The sequence below is a fragment of the Arachis stenosperma genome, chromosome 6 (assembly GCF_014773155.1).
Source record: "Arachis stenosperma cultivar V10309 chromosome 6, arast.V10309.gnm1.PFL2, whole genome shotgun sequence".
Lineage (NCBI taxonomy): Eukaryota > Viridiplantae > Streptophyta > Magnoliopsida > Fabales > Fabaceae > Arachis > Arachis stenosperma.
This window is the reverse complement of record NC_080382.1, coordinates 42,309,832-42,326,803: the sequence shown is the minus strand read 5'-3', so window position 1 is coordinate 42,326,803 and position 16,972 is coordinate 42,309,832. Positions and strand designations below refer to the sequence as shown.

Below are 16,972 nucleotides of genomic sequence, written 5' to 3'. Positions count from 1 at the left end.
TAAAGCTCAAGCTCAGCCCAAGCACACACCAAAGTGGGCCCCGAAAGTGGATTTCTGCACTTAGACTTATTTCTGTAAACCCTAGTAACTAGTTTAGTATAAATAGAACTTTTTACTGTTGTTTTAGTCGTCTTGGTTATCCTGGTTCCATCTCTAGGGCCGGAACCAATGAACACCTTTATCACTTATGTATTTTCAATGGTGGAGTTTCTACACACCATAGATTAAGGTGTGGAGCTCTGCTGTACCTCGAGAATTAATGCAATTACTATTGTTCTTTTATTCAATTCAAGCTTATTTTTATTCTAAGATATCACTCGTACTTCAACCTGATGGATGTGTTGATCCGTGACACTCATCATCATCCATCTTTATGAACACGTGCCTGACAACCACCTCCGTTCTACAAGCAAGAGCTAGAGTGTGTATCTCTTGGATTCCAGATGCACGACGCATGGTTGCCCTCGCCTGACAACCGAGCCTTCCATTCCGTGAAATCAGAGTCTTCGTGGTATAAGCTAGAACCCATTGGCAGCATTCTTGAGAATCCGGAAAGTCTAAACATTGTCTGTGGTATTCCGAGTAGGATTCAGGGATTGAATAACTGTGATGAGGTTCAAACTCGTGACTGTGGGGCGTAGTGACAGACGCAAAAGGATCAATGGATCCTATTCCGACATGATCGAGAACCAACAACTGATTAGCCATGCGGGAAACCGTAGAGGACCATTTTCACTAAGAGGATGAGAAGTAGCCATTGACAACGGTGACACCCTACATACAGCTTGCCATGGAAAGGAGTAAGAATGATTGGATATAGTAGTAGAAAAGCAGAGATTCAAAAGGAACACAGCATCTTCATGCACTTATCTGGAATTTCCACCAATGAATTATATAAGTATCTCTATCTTTATTTTATGCTTTATTTATTTTTATATTCGAAAACCATTATAACCATTTGAATTCGCCTGACTGAGATCTACAAGATGACCATAGCTTGCTTCATACCAACAATCTCTGTGGGATTGACTCTTACTCACGTAAGGTTTATTACTTGGACGACCGAGTACACTTGCTGGTTAGTGATGCGAAGTTGTAAAGAAAGTGCTGAGATTATAGATGCGCATACCAAGTTGAATGCCGTTGTTAGAGATCACAATTTCGTGCACCACAGACCCTGGGCGTGCCACTCTAGTTCAAGTTTCCAGAGGTAAACGAAGTGGAAAAATCAAAGGGCGTGCCACTTGAGCTCGAAGGCGTGGCACGCCAACACAAGAATGCCACTATGGCGAGCCACTTGAGTTCGAAGGCGTGGCACGCCAAGGTTGACAAGGGACGAGCGTACCAGTTGAAGTATTGAGCGTGGCACGCCAAGCCACTTTGAAGGGCACGTGACATGCCGATAAAGCGCCAGCCACACGCCAGCTAAGGAGTCACATTTATTGAGTGTTTTCTTTCCCTCCAAAATGTAATTTTCCCTTTTTCACTTTTGTAATTTCTTTATTTTCACTAGGAGTAGTATAAATACCCCCAAAGAGTATTGAAGAGGGGTCAAGCAGTTAGTTCTAGATCCACTTTTAAACTCCACTTTTGAGTAATTTTCAAGCTATGAGTAGCTGACTTCCCTCTCACTGAGAGAGGGAGCTCTGTTGTACCTGATGGATTGATAGTAGTGAAATTCTTCTTCTCTTCATCTTCTCTTAATTTGCTAGAAGAAATTTCGTTTTTAATGCTTAGTGTTCAATTATCTTGGGAAAGAGATTGAATGCAATTGCGTTTCATGGGAACCTTAGGAAAGGAAACATAAAACCATGCTTGAAATCCCTTCTCACACTTGAGTAGATTCTGGGTTTTGGTGATGGGATACGTGACATATAATCCCCCCTCTACCTGGACCTACAAGGGTGTGTGGTATAATCAAGGACCAAGCATATCTCTCTTCATGAGCAATTAGACCAAGGAATTGGCTATTGATCAAGATCTGAGAGATTGAGTCACCAAGGGATTGGGGCTCAATCAATCAAGATTGCCAAGAGGTCAACGAGTTGCATGATTGAAGAAGATATAAGCTAGATTTGATCCAAAGAGACATCTCCCAATCTCAATGAATTCCCCCATTCTTATCTATCCATTTCTTTATAGCTTAATTTTACATTCAGCAATTCCCCATTCCCATTTACATTCAAGTCATTTATGATTCATCACTTTACATTCTGCAATTTCTAATTATGCACTTTATTGCTTTTCTTTATATTCTAGTCATTTACATTTATGCCATTTACAATTCTACACTGCACAATCTTATTGATCCGCTTGACTAATTCATCAATCAATTAAAACTGCTTGGATTTGCCAATCTCTGTGGATACGATCCCACTCTACTTTGGGTTATTACTTGGCGATAGCTTTGGTGTGCTTGCCAAAAGAACTGATTCACTAAATTTTTGAATGGGGTGTGAATTAGAAACTCATCAATCATCCAAGCAGCATACAACGACTTCCGAATTAACGCATCTGCCACTACATTTGCCTTTCCTGCTTCAACTCAAAGTCGTAGTCCTTCAATAATTCCATCCACCTTCTCTGTCTCATATTAAGTTCTTTCTGATCAAAGAGATACTTCAAGCTCTTGTGATCAGAGAAAATTTGGAGCTTAACCCCATAGAGGTAATGCCTCCATACCTTTTGTGCAAACACAACCGTAGCGAGTTCCAAATCGTGCGTAGGGTAATTAACTTCATGAGGTCTCAACTGACGTGAGGCATATGCCACCACATTACGGTGCTGCATCAGAAAGCACCCTAGACCCTTCAGTGAGGCATCGCAGTACACCTCGAATGACTCGTTTGGCACAGGTATCACCAATACAGGTGCAGTGGTCAACTTTTGTTTCAACGCCTGAAAGCTCTCCTCACACTCAAGAGTCCAAACAAATGGCGTGTCTTTCTGAGTTAACCTTGTCAATGAGAAAGCTATTTGCAAAAAGCCCTTGATGAATCTTCGGTAGTAGCCAGCTAATCCCAGAAAACTCCTTATCTCAATAACTGAGGTTGGTCGCCACCAATTCGTTACCACCTCTACCTTAGATAGGTCTACTGCTATCCCTTGCTTACTCACCACATAACCCAGAAACTTCACCTCCTTCTTCCAGAATTCACATTTATACAGTTTCGTATAGAGTTTCTTTTCCTTTAGTATCTGCAACATGGTCTTCAAGTGTGCTGCATGCTCTTCTTCAATCTTGGAATAAATCAGTATGTCATTAGTACACAAAATCGTGATACACAACTCCGTACAGTTGACCAGCAAGTGCACTGGGTTGTCCAAGTAATACCTTACGTGAGTAAGGGTCGATCCTACGGAGATTGCCGGCTTGAAGCAAGCTATGGTTATCGTGTAACTCTTAGTCAGGAGATTAACGATAAAGATGATTTTTGTTTATGAAGAATGAATAACATGAAATAAAAAGTACTTGTGATTCAGTAATGAGGAACAGGTTGAGGTTTTGGAGATGCTCTGTCTTCTGAATCTCTGCTTTCCTTCTGTTGTCTTCTTCATGCACGCAGCAAGCTGTATGTTGGTGGATCACCGTTGTCAATGGCTACCATCCATCCTCTCAGTGAAAATGGTCCTCTATGGTTTCCCGCATGGCTGATCATTTTTTGGTTCTCACTCGTGTTGGAATAGGATCCATTGATCCTTTTGCACACTGTCACTGCGCCCAACGTTTGTGATTTTGAAGCTCGTCACAGTCACCCATTCCCAAATCCTACTCGGAATACCACAGACAAGGTTTAGACTTTTTAGATCTCAAGAGTGCTACCAATTGATTCTAGCTTATACCACGAAGACTCTGGTTTCACGAAATTGAACACTCTGTTGTCAGAAGAGGAAATCAAACTCGTGAACCAAGAACCCAAGAGATACACATTCAATCTAAGGTAGAACGGAAGTGGTTGTCAGGCACGCGTTCATAAGTTGAGAATGGTGATGAGTGTCACGGATCATCACATTCATCATGTTGAAGTGCGAATGAATATCTTAGAATAGAAACAAGCGTGATTGAATAGAAAACAGAAATAATTGCATTAATCCATCGAGACACAGCAGAGCTCCTCACCCCCAACCATGGGGTTTAGAGACTCATGCCGTAGAAGATACAAAGTCAGATGTAAAATGTCATGAGGTACAAAATGAATATCTGAAAGTAGTTTTTATACTAAACTAGCAGGCTAGGTTTACAAAAAATGGGTAAACTAAGATAGATAGTGCAGAAATCCACTTCCGAGGTCCATGTGGTGTGTGTTTGGGCTGAGCATTGAAGCTTTCACGTATAGAGGCTATTTCTGGTGTTAAACACCAGCTTTGGTGCTAGTTTGGGCGTTTAACTCCAGCTTTTATGCCAGTTCTGGCGTTTAAAGCCAGAAAAAGGGTAAAAATGGGGCGTTTAAATGCCAGTTTGCACTATCAAATCTCGGAAAAAGTATGGACTATTATCAATTGCTGGAAAGCCCAAGATCTCTACTTTCCAACGCAATTGAGAGTGCGCCAATTGGGCTTCTGTAGCTCCAAAAAATCTATTTCGTGTACAGGAGGGTCAGAATCCAACAACATCTACAGTCCTTTTTCAGCCTCTGAATTAGATTTTTGCTCAAGTCCCTCAATTTCAGCCAGAAAATACCTGAAATCACAAAAAAACACAGAAACTCGTAGTAAAATACAGAAATGTGATTTTTGCATAAAAACTAATAAAAATATACTAAAAAGTAACTAAAGCATACTAAAAACTACAGGAAAATACCACCAAAAAGTATATAAAATATCCGCTCATCACAACACCAAACTTAAACTGTTGCTTGTCCTCAAGCAACTAGATAAATAAAATAGGATAAAAAGAAGATCAAGAGGCAATACATCTCAAAGTTTTAAGTGAAGCTCAGATTCTAATTAGATGAGCGGGACTAGTAGCTTTTTGCTCCTGAACAGTTTTGGCATCTCAATTTATCCTTTGAAGCTCAGAATGATTGGCATCCATAGGAACTCAGAATTCGGATAGTGTTATTGATTCTCCTAGTTTAATGTGTTGATTCTTGAACACAGCTACTTTATAAGTCTTGGCTGTGACCCTAAGCATCTTATTTTCCAGTAGTACTATAGGATACATAAATGCCACAGACACATAACTAGATGAACCTTTCAGATTGTGACACAACTTTGCTAAAGTCCAAAGTTAGAGGTGTCCAGAGTTCTTAAGCACACTCTTTTGCTTTAGATCACGACTTTAACCACCCAGTCTCAAGCTTTTCACTTAGACCTTCATGACACAAGCACATAGTTAGGGACAACTTGATTTAGCCGCTTAGGCCAGGATTTTATTCCGTTGGGCCCTCCTGTCCATTAATGCTAAAAGTCTTGGATCCTTTTTACCATTGCCTTTTGGTTTAAAGGGCTATTGGCTTTTTCTACTTGCTTTTTCTTTTTCTCTTTTTTTTCGCTACTTTTTTTTTCTTTTTCACTGCTTTTTCTTGCTTCAAGAATCAATTTCATGATTTTTCATATTATCAATAATAATTCTCTTTCTTTTCATCATTCTTTCAAGAGCCAACAATTTTAACATTCATAAACTTCACTATCAAAAACATGCACTATTCAAGCTTTTATTCAGAAGACAAAAAATGTTGCCACCACATAAAAATAATTATAATTTTTCTTACTGAAAACTTGAAATAATTACCTCTTTACTCTAAAGAGAATCTACTATTTTATTCATGTTTAGTGATGATGAGAAGACAAATCATAGCTTACTTGGGGATAATAAAAATAAAAATAAAAATAAAGACCCTAATTACTAATACTTATGTAATTCTTAAGATAGGTTCTAATAATAAAAGTTATCACAGATTTAAGATTAGGACTCAACAACCTTTATTTTGGGAGATGGATGTTCCTTCAATCTGTGGGGTGTCTGGTCCCTCAAGGAGGAGCTTATGGCGCTTCAGCTCCTGTAGCTCACGCCCTTGCTTTTCTTGTTCCTTAAGCAGCCTACAGAGCATGCTATTTTGATTTTGCTGTTCTTCCTGAACTTGATCCATAGCTTCTTGCAGCTTGGTGACAGATGCTTCTAAGCGGGTCCAGTAGTCAATTTGAAGGATTTCTGGGAGGAACTTTTGCGCCCTCCTCTTGATGGAGTTTTCGTGTACTTGTTGTCCCTCCATTGACTTTTTGGTGATTGGATGCTTGACTGAGATAAACTCATCCACTCCCATCTTTACCCTAGCAACTTTACATAGCAGAGAGATTAAGCTTTGGTAAGCCAATTTGGCTTCAGTGGAGTTCTTATTTGCAATTGTGTAAATATCACAAGCAATCAGATGATGAATCTCCACTTCGTTTCCCAGCATAATGCAATGAATCATCACTGCTCTTTTGACAGTGACTTCAGAGCGGTTGCTAGTGGGCAGTATAGAATGCCAAATGAAGTCCAACCAGCCCCTAGCGACTGGTTCGAGATCTCCTCTCTTGAGTTGGTTTGGGACACCTTTTGAGTTGGTTATCCACTTAGTTCCAAGGAGGCATATGTTCTCTAGAACTTGGTCCAAACGCTTATCTACTCTCACCATTTTCCTATTAAAGGATTTTGGATCATCTTGTAGTTGAGGTAGCTTGAAGAACTCTCTTATTTTGTCATGGTAGAAATAAATAATCTTCCCTCTGACCATAGTTTGAAAGGTATAGAAGGCAATTCCTATCATTCTCTGCTTATCTGTTAACCACAGATTTAAGTTGAATTCATGGACCATGATTCTTCCCACCTTTGTCTCAGGATTAGCTAGGATTTCCCATCCTCTGTTTCGAATCTGTTCTTGGATCTCCAAATATTCGTCTTCTTTCAGATCGAACATAACTTCCGGGATCACTGACCTCAAACCCATTATTTTTTTGTAATGGTTTGCATGTTCTTTGGTTAAGAACCTCTCTTGATTCCAAAGTGGTTTTGGATTATTCTCTTTCTTGCCTCTTAGAGTAGTTTATTTTTCTTTAGGTGCCATGATCTTGGTGAGTTTTTTGCTCAGTGATCACAAAAAAACACACCAAACTTAGAGGTTTGCTTGTCCTAAAGCAAAAGAAAGTAAAGGAGAGGAATAGATTCGAATGGTGGATGGATGGGGATGGCCGAACACTTATTTAAAAGAGCGGGGGTGGGTTTCGAAAATTTTTGAAAAAGATATGATAGGAAGATATGATTTGTAAAAGATGAATCATGATATGAAAAGATGAGATTTTAAAATTCAAAAGATATGGAAAAGATATAAAGAAGTTAAATATAAATTTTTGTTGATGTTTCTAAAGATTAAAAGAAGATATGATGAGTTAGAAAAGATTTGGAAAGAAATAGAAAAGATAAATGAGTTTTTGAAAAGATTTAAAAGAGATTTTGAAAGGATATTAAAAAGAATCTAGAAGATTATTAATTTTTTTTTGAAAATTGAAATTGATAGATGAAAATTCGTACCATATTTATGCAGAAAATTGAGTTAAAACGTGAAAATTTTAAAATATTTAAATTGAAAACAAAATCTCCTCCCCCTATCCGTTCTGGCGTTAAACGCCCAGAATAGTATCCATTATGGCGTTTTAACGCCCAATTGTTGGTCATTTTGGGCGTTTGACGCCCAGCCAAGTACCCTGGCTGGCGTTAAACACCAAAAATCCTTTATCACTGGGCATTTTTCTAAACGCCAGGATGCTGCAATTCTGGCATTAAACGCCCAGAATGGTACTCATTCTGGCATTTAACGCCCAGAAAGGTATCTTTACTGGCGTTAAACACCCAGAATGATACCCATTCTGGCATTTAACGCCCAAAATACCTCCTACTGGCATTTTCGAGCCAGTGAGCTCTTTTTCTCTGCTTTGTGCTCTGAATCCTTCTGTAACTCTGTGAGCTTCTTCATTTGGACAATCAACCTTAAAGATAATTTATATCAAACTCTTATAATTATTATTTAAATAACAAGAACCTTTGCTAATGACTGGGTTGCCTCCCAGCAAGCGCTTCTTTATTGTCTTTAGCTGGACTTTTACTGAGCTTTAGTCTAGTCTCAATTTTGAGCATTCTTGCTCAATATTGCTTTCAAGATAATGTTTGACTCTTTGTCCATTGACAATGAACTTTTTGTCAGAGTCAACATCCTGAAGCTCTACATATCCATATGTTGACACACTTGTGATCACATATGGTCCCCTCCACTGGGATTTTAGTTTCCGGGGAACAATCTGAGCCTAGAGTTAAACAGTAGAACCTTCTGTCCTGTCTCAAAGACTTTGGATGACAGTTTCTTGTCATGCCACCTTTTTGCTTTCTCTTTGTAAATTTTTGCATTTTCGAAAGCATTGAGTCTGAATTCCTCTAGCTCATTCAACTGGAGCAATCTTTTCTCTCCAGCTAACTTGGCATCAAGGTTTAGGAATCTGGTTGCCCAGTAGGCCTTGTGTTCCAGTTCCACTGGTAGGTGACAGGCTTTTCCATACACAAGCTGGTATGGGGAGGTCCCTATAGGAGTTTTGAATTCAGTTCTGTATGCCCATAGAGCATTGATGACCGCATAATTTATACGCTTTTGGCATTGTTTTTACATAGTTTTTAGTAGCATCTAGCTACTTTTTAGTATATTTTTATTAGTTTTTAAGCAAAATTCACATTTCTGGACTTTACTATGAGTTTGTGTGTTTTTCTGTGATTTCAGGTATTTTCTGTTTGAAATTGAGGGACTTGAGCAAAAATATGATTCAGAAGCTGACAAAGGACTGCTGATGCTGTTGGATTCTGACCTCCCTACACTTGAAATAGAATTTTTGGAGCTACAGGAGTCCAAATGGCGCGCTCTTAACTGCGTTGGAAAGTAGACATCGAGGGCTTTCCAGAAATATATAATAGTTCATACTTTGCCCGAGTTTAAATGATGCAAACTGGCGTTTAACGCCAGCTTTCTGCCCTATTCTGGCGTTAAAGGCCAGAAACAAGTTGCAAAGTAGAGTTAAATGCTAGAAACAAGTTACAAACTGGCGTTTAACTCCAAGGAAGACCTCTACATGTGAAAGCTTCAATGCTCAGCCCAAGCACATACTAAGTGGGCCCAGAAGTGGATTTCTGCATCATTTACTTATTTCTGTAAACCCTAATAACTAGTCTAGTATAAATAGGATCTTTTACTATTGTATTAGACATGCTAGGATCTTTGGACGTCTAGTCCTTAGATCTAGGTCTTTTTCCTATTTTCGAATTCATATGTCATTTGGGGAGGCTGGCCATTCGGCCATGCCTAGACCTTGTTCTTATGTATTTTCAACGGTGGAGTTTCTACACACCATAGATTAAGGTGTGGAGCTCTGCTGTTCCTTGATATTAATGCAATTACAAATGGTTTCTATTCAATTCATGCTTATTCTTATTGTAAGATATTCATTCGCACTTCAACCAGATGAATGTGATGATCCGTGATACTCATCACCATTCTCACTTATGAATGCGTGCCTGACCAACACTTTCGTTCTACTTGCGAAAGCTAGAGTGTGTATCTCTTGGATTCCTGGTCCACGACGCATGGTTTCCTCTCCTAACAACAGAGCTTTCCATTCCGTGAGATCAGAGTCTTCGTGGTATAAGCTAGAATCCATTGGCGGCATTCTTGAGATCTGGAAAGTCTAAACCTTGTCTGTGGTATTTTGAGTAGGATCTGGGATGGGATGACTGTGGCGAGTTTCAAACTACCGACTGTAGGGCGTGGTGACAGACGTAAAAGGATAGTAAATCCTATTCCTACACGATCGAGAACCAACAGCTGATAGGCCATGCGAGAAACTGTAGAGGACCTTTTTCACTGAGAGGATGGGAAGTAGCCATTGACAACGGTGATGCCCTACATACAGCTTGCCATAGAAAGGAGTATGAAGGATTGGATGAAGGCAGTAGGAAAGCAGAGATTCAAGAGGGATAACGCACCTCCATACACTTATCTGAAATTTCCACCAATGATTTACATAAGTATCTCTATCTTTATTTTCTGTCTATTTATCTTTTAATTATTAAAACTCCATAACCCTTTGAATCCGCCTGACTGAGATTTACAAGGTGACCATAGCTTGCTTCAAGCCGACAATCTCCGTGGGATCGACCCTTACTCACGTAAGGTTTATTACTTGGACGACCCAGTGCACTTGCTGGTTAGTTGTGCGAAGCTGTGAAGAAAGTGCTGAGATTATAAACGCGCATACCAAGTTGAGCACCATTGTTAGAGATCACAATTTCGTGCACCAAGCATCATCCAAACTCCTTGCCCAGTCCTTTCTACGGATACTTACTGTCCATTCCAAGATTCGTTTTAGTTCGAAAAATCCAAAAAAATTAATAAAATCATAAAACAAAAAAATATTTTGTGTTTCTTGTTTGAATCTAGTGTCAAATTTTAAGTTTGGTGTCAATTGCATGTTTTTAAAATTTCTGCATATTTTTGAAAATTCATGCATGTGTTCTTCATGATCTTCAAGTTGTTCTTGATGATTTTCCTTGTTTGATCTTTAATTTTTCTTGTTTTGTATCTTTTCTTGTTTTTCATATGCATTTTTGCATTCATAGTGTCTAAGCATGAAAAATTTCTAAGTTTGGTGTCTTGCATGTTGTTCTTTTCTTGAAAATTTTTCAAAAATAAGTTCTTGATGTTCATCATGATCTTTAAATTGTTCTTGGTGTTCATCTTGACATTCAAAGTGTTCTTGCATGTATCATGTGTTTTGATTCATAATTTTTATGTTTTGAGTCATTTAGTTGTTTTTTCCTCTCCTCATTAAAAATTCAAAAAAATTAAAAAATATCTTTTCCTTATTTTACTCATAAATTTCAAAATCTTTGGGTTGACTTAGTCAAATTTTTTTAAAATTAGTTGTTTCTTGTTAGTCAAGTCAAGATTTCAATTGAAAAAAAAAATTTTATCTTTTCAAATCTTTTTGAAAAATCAAATCTTTTTCTTTTTTTTATTATTTTTGAAAATTAAAAAAAATTGTTTTTCAAAATCTTTTTCTTATTTTTTTATTTTCAAAAACTTTACTAACAATTAATGTGATTGATTCAAAAAGTTGAAGTTTGTTACTTTCTTGTTAAGAAAGGTTCAATCTTTAAATTCTAGAATCATATCTTTTAGTTTCTTGTTAGTCAAGTCATCAATTTTAAAAATCAAATCTTTTTCAACCATATTTTTTCAATCATATCTTTTCAAACATATCTTTTTCAAATCATATCTTTTTCAAAATCAATTTCAAAATCTTTTCTAACTTCTTATCTTTTCAAAATTGATTTTCAAATCTTTTTCAATTAACTAATTGACTTTTTGTTTGTTTCACTATTTCTTATCTTTTTCAAAGCCACCTAACTACTTTTCTCTCTCTAATTTTCAAAAATCATCTTCCTCTTTTTAAAAAAAAAAAATCTTTTCATTTATCTAATTGTTTTAACTTTTATTTTTATCCCTTTTCTTAATTTTCAAATTTTAACTTTAAATTAAAATAAAAACAAAAATATTTTTCTTTTCTTTTCTTCTAATTTTTGAATTTCTCTCTCTCTCTTTCTATTTATTTTATTTATTTACTAACACTTCTCTTCTCAAAATTCGAACCCATCCCTTCTCTGTGTTCGAATTTTTCTTCTTCTTCCTTCATTCTTATTCTTCTACTCACATAAAGGAATCTTTATACTGTGACATAGAGGATTCCTCTTCTTTTCTGTTCTCTTCTTTTTTACATGAGCAGGAGCAAGGATAAGAACATTTTTGTTGAAGCTGATCCGAAACCTGAAAGGACTCTGAAGAAGAAGCTAAGAGCAGCTAAAACACAACACTCTAAAGAGGACTTTACTGAAATTTTCGAAAAAGAAGTAGAGATGGCCGAACCCAATAACAATGGTGGAGGTGCAAGGAAGATGCTTGGTGACTTTACTGCACCAAATTCTAACTTCCATGGAAGAAGCATCTCAATCCCTGCCATTGGAGCAAACAACTTTGAGCTAAAGCCTCAATTAGTTTCTCTGATGCAACAGAATTACAAGTTTCATGGACTTCCATCAGAAGATCCTTTTCAGTTCTTAACTGAATTTTTGCAGATCTGCGATACTGTTAAGACCAATGGGGTTGATCCCGAGGTCTACAGGCTTATGCTTTTCCCTTTTGCTGTAAGAGACAGAGCTGGTCACGACTTTCTTAGCCAAGTTCTTTCCTCCTCAAAAGCTGACCAAACTTAGAGTGGATGTTCAAACCTTCAAACAGAAAGAAGGTGAATCCCTCTATGAAGCTTGGGAGAGATACAAGCAACTGACCAAAAAGTGTCCTTCTGACATACTTTCAGAATGGACAATCCTGGATATATTCTATGATGGTCTATCTGAATTGTCTAAGATGTCATTGGACCATTCTGCAGGTGGATCTATTTACATGAAGAAAATGCCTGCAGAAGCTTAGGAACTCATTGACATGGTTGCAAATAACCAGTTCATGTACACTTCTGAAAGGAATCCTGTGAATAATGGGACGCCTTAGAAGAAGTGAGTTCTTGAAATTGATGCTCTGAATGCCATATTGCCTCAGAACAAAATGTTGACTCAGCAAGTCAATATGATTTCTCAGAGTTTGAATGGATTGCAAAATGCATCCAACAGTGCTAAAGAGGCATCTTCTGAAGAAAAAGCCTATGATCCTGAAAACCCTACAATGGCAGAGGTGAGTTACATGGGTGAAGCCTATGGAAACACCTATAATCCCTCATGGAGAAATGATCCAAATTTCTCATGGAAGGATTAACAAAAGCCTCAACAAGGCTTTAATAATGGTGGAAGAAATAGGTTTAGCAATAGCAAGCTGGTGGACGAAATTGTGATCCTTATTCTTTAAGTTGCACTCCTTTTAAAATTATGGAATTTAAAATTGGCATGAGTGGACACAACTCCGTTCAACTAACCAGCAAGTGTACTGGGTCGTCCAAGTAATAAACCTTACGTGAGTAAGGGTCGATCCCACAGAGATTGTTGGTATGAAGCAAGCTATGGTCACCTTGTAAATCTCAGTTAGGCAGATTAAATTGAATTATGGTTTCGAAAATTAATAATAAAATAGAAATAATAAAAGGGATAGAATACTTATGCAGATTCATTGGTGGGAATTTCAGATAAGCGTATGGAGATGCTGTATGGCTCAGGGACGCCTACTTTCCTACTGCTTCACTTCAATCCTTCTTACTCCTTTCCATGGCAAGCTGTGTATAGGGGTTCACCGTTCGACGATGGCTACTTTCAATCCTCTCGGGAAAATGGTCCTCTGCGGCTGTCACTCGCATGGCTAATCGTCTGGAGGCATCACCTGGCCGAAGGCTACATCCCATCCTCGCAGTGAAAACTACGTTCACGCGCTCTGTCACAGCACGGCTAATCACTGGTTGGTTCCCGCGCCTACTGGAATAGAATCCCTTGATTCTTTTGCGTCTGTCACTAACGCCCAGCACTTGCGAGTCTGAAGCACGTCACAGTCATTCATTACCGGAATCCTACTCGGAATACCACAGACAAGGTTAGACTTTCCGGATTCCCAGGATCCTACTCGGAATACCACAGACAAGGTGAGACTTTCCGGATCCTCATAAATGCCGCCATCTATCTAGCTTATACCACGAAGATCCTGTTGAGGAATCTAAGAGATACACATTCAAGCTCTGTTGCATGTAGAACGGAAGTGGTTGTCAATCACACGCGTTCATAAGTGAGAATGATAATGAGGGTCATATAATCATCACATTCATCATGTTGTTGGGTGTGAATGAATATCTTGGAATAAGAATAAGAGAGATTTGAATAAAAGAAAATAGAATTGCATTAATACTTGAGGTACAGCAGAGCTCCACACCCTTAATCTATGGTGTGCAGAAACTCCACCGTTGAAAATACATAAGTAAAAGGTTCAGGCATGGCCGAATGGCCAGCCCCCTAAAATGTGATCAATAGCCTCTTAGGATGAAGAATAAAACAAAACTGAGACCAAAGATGTCTAATACAATTGTAAGAGGTCCTATATATACTAGACTAGCTACTAGGGTTTACATGAGTAAGTAATTGATGCATAAATCCACTTCCGGGGCCCACTTGGTGTATGCTTGGGCTGAGCTTGATCAATCCACGAGCTGAGGCTTCTCTTGGAGTTGAACTCCGAGTTATGACGTGTTTTGGGCGTTCAACTCCGGATCATGACGTTTTTCTGGCGTTTAACTCCAGACAGCAGCATGTACTTGGCGTTCAACGCCAAGTTACGTCGTCAATTTCCGAATAAAGTATGGACTATTATATATTGCTGGAAAGCCCTGGATGTCTACTTTCTAACGCCGTTGAGAGCGCGCCATTTGGAGTTCTGTAGCTCCAGAAAATCCATTTTGAGTGCAGGGAGGTCAGAATCCAACAGCATCAGCAGTCCTTTTGTCAGCCTTTTTCAGAGTTTTGCTCAAGTCCCTCAATTTCAGCCAGAAATTACCTGAAATCACAGAAAAACACACAAACTCATTGTAAAGTCCAGAAATGTGAATTTAACATAAAAACTAATGAAAACATCCCTAAAAGTAGCTTGAACTTACTAAAAACTACCTAAAAACAATGCCAAAAAGCGTATAAATTATCCGCTCATCACAACACCAAACTTAAATTGTTGCTTGTCCCCAAGCAACTGAAAATCAAATAGGATAAAAAGAAGAGAATATACTATAAATTCCAGAATATCAATGAATATTAATTATAATTAGATGAGCGGGACTTGTAGCTTTTTGCTTTTGAACAGTTTTGGCATCTCACTTTTTCCTTTGAAGTTCTGAATGATTGGCTTCTTTAGGAACTTAGAATTTTGGATAATGTTATTGACTTTCCTAGTTAAGCATGTTGATTCTTGAACACAGCTACTTATGAGTCTTGGCCGTGGCCCTAAGCACTTTGTTTTCCAGTATTACCACCGGATACATAAATGCCACAGACACATAACTGGGTGAACCTTTTCAGATTGTGACTTAGCTTTGCTAAAGTCCCCAGTTAGTGGTGTCCAGAGCTCTTAAGCACACTCTTTTGCTTTGGATCACGACTTTAACCACTCAGTCTCAAGCTTTTCACTTGGACCTTCATGACACAAGCACATGGTTAGGGACAGCTTGATTTAGCCGCTTGGACAGCTTTTCCTTGGGCCCTCCTATCCATTGATGCTCAAAGCCTTGGATCCTTTTTACCCTTGCCTTTTGGTTTTAAGGGCTATTGGCTTTTTCTACTGCTCCTTCCTTTTTTTTCGCCTTTCACTGCTTTTTCTTGCTTCAAGAATCAATTTCATGATTTCTCAGATCATCAATAACATTTCTCTTTGTTCATCATTCTTTCAAGAGCCAACAATTTTAACATTCATAACAACAAGATCAAAAATATGCACTGTTCAAGCATTCATTCAGAAAACAAAAGTATTGTCACCACATCAATATAATTAAATTAAATTCAAGGATAAATTCGAAATTCATGTACTTCTTGTTCTTTTGAATTAAAACATTTTTCTTTTAAGAGAGGTGAAGGATTAATGGATTTTATTCATAGCTTTAAGGCATGGTTACATACTAATGATCATGAAATAAAGACACAAAACATAGATAAACACAATATTAAAAACCGAAAAACAGAAAGAAATAAAAACAAGGAATGAGTCCACCTTAGTGGCGTCTTCTTCTTGAAGGACCAATGATGTTCTTTAGCTCTTCTATGTCCCTTCCTTGCCTTTGTTGCTCCTCCCTCATTGCTCTTTGATCTTCTCTTATTTCATGGAGAATGATGGAGTGCTCATGATGTTCCACCCTTAGTTGTTCAACATTGTGGCTCAAACCTTCTAAAGAAGTGTTGAATTGCTCCCAAAAGTTGTTTGGAGGAAAGTGCATCCCTTGAGGCATCTCAGGGATTTCTTGATGATGAGTTTCCTCATGCACCTCTTGAGAACCGTGAGGGGCTTCTCTTGCTTGCTCCATCCTCTTCTTGGTGATGGGCTTGTCTTCTTCAATGGAGACATCTCCTTCTATGATAACTCCAGCTGAGTAACATAGATGGCAAATAAGGTGAGGGAAAGCTAACCGTGCCATGGGTGAGGGCTTGTCGGCTATTTTTTAGATTTCATTGGAGATGACCTCATGAACTTCTACTTCCTCTCCAATCATGATGCCATGAATCATGATGGCCCGATCCACAGTAACTTCAGATCGGTTGCTAGTAGGAATGATGGAGCGTTGAATGAACTCCAACCATCCTCTAGCTATAGGCTTGAGGTCCAGTCTTCTTAGTTGGACTGGCTTGCCTTTGGAGTCTCTCTTCCATTGAGCTCCTTCCACACAAATGTCCACAAGGACTTGGTCCAACCTTTGATCAAAGTTGACCCTTCTAGTGTATGGGCGTTCATCTCCTTGCATCATGGGCAAGTGAAACGCCAACCTTACATTTTCCGGACTGAAATCCAAGTATTTCCCCCGAACCATTGTGAGATAATTCTTTGGACTCGGGTTCATACCTTGATCATGGTTCCTAGTGATCCATGCATTGGCATAGAACTCTTGAACCATTAAGATTCCGACTTGTTGCATGGGGTTGGTTAAGACTTCCCAACCTCTTCTTTGGACTTCATGTCGGATCTCCGGATACTCATTTTTCTTGAGCTTGAAAGGGACCTCAGGGATCACTTTCTTTTTTGCCACAACATCATAGAAGTGGTCTTGATGGCTCTTGGAGATGAATCTTTCCATCTCCCATGACTCGGAGGTGGAAGCTTTTGTCTTCCCTTTTCCTTTTCTAGAGGATACTCCAGCCTTAGGTGCCATTGGTAATGGAAAAACAAAAAAAAAAAGCTTATGCTTTTACCACACCAAACTTAAAATATTGCTC

At 38.5% G+C, this 16,972-nt stretch overlaps 1 protein-coding gene and 1 non-coding gene across 2 annotated transcripts; both read right to left on the bottom strand.

Annotated features, from left to right (window-relative positions):
• Positions 1-2,255: 2,255 nt before the first annotated feature.
• On the bottom strand, positions 2,256-3,207 carry LOC130933983 (uncharacterized mitochondrial protein AtMg00860-like). Its single transcript, XM_057863573.1, has 2 exons — positions 2,757-3,207; positions 2,256-2,317 (listed from the first exon to the last, which is right to left on the bottom strand). Exons 1-2 carry the CDS (start codon positions 3,205-3,207, stop codon positions 2,256-2,258), a joined length of 513 nt encoding a protein of 170 aa, XP_057719556.1.
• A 9,074-nt stretch (positions 3,208-12,281) lies between these two features.
• LOC130937429 (small nucleolar RNA R71) lies at positions 12,282-12,390 on the bottom strand. Its single transcript, XR_009068650.1, has one exon. It is a non-coding gene; the product is annotated as a small nucleolar RNA R71 (small nucleolar RNA).
• Positions 12,391-16,972: the final 4,582 nt, after the last annotated feature.

What these genes read in the sequence shown, in the direction of transcription:
- LOC130933983 (XM_057863573.1), bottom strand. Translation starts at nt 3,207, where the DNA reads ATGTTGCAGATACTAAAGGAAAAGAAACTCTATACGAAACTGTATAAA. An exon ending in TGTGGTGGCATATGCCTCAC is followed by an intron (nt 2,318 to 2,756) that starts GTCAGTTGAGAC and finishes TTGATGAATTAG; the next exon opens with TCAAGCGGATCAATAAGATT.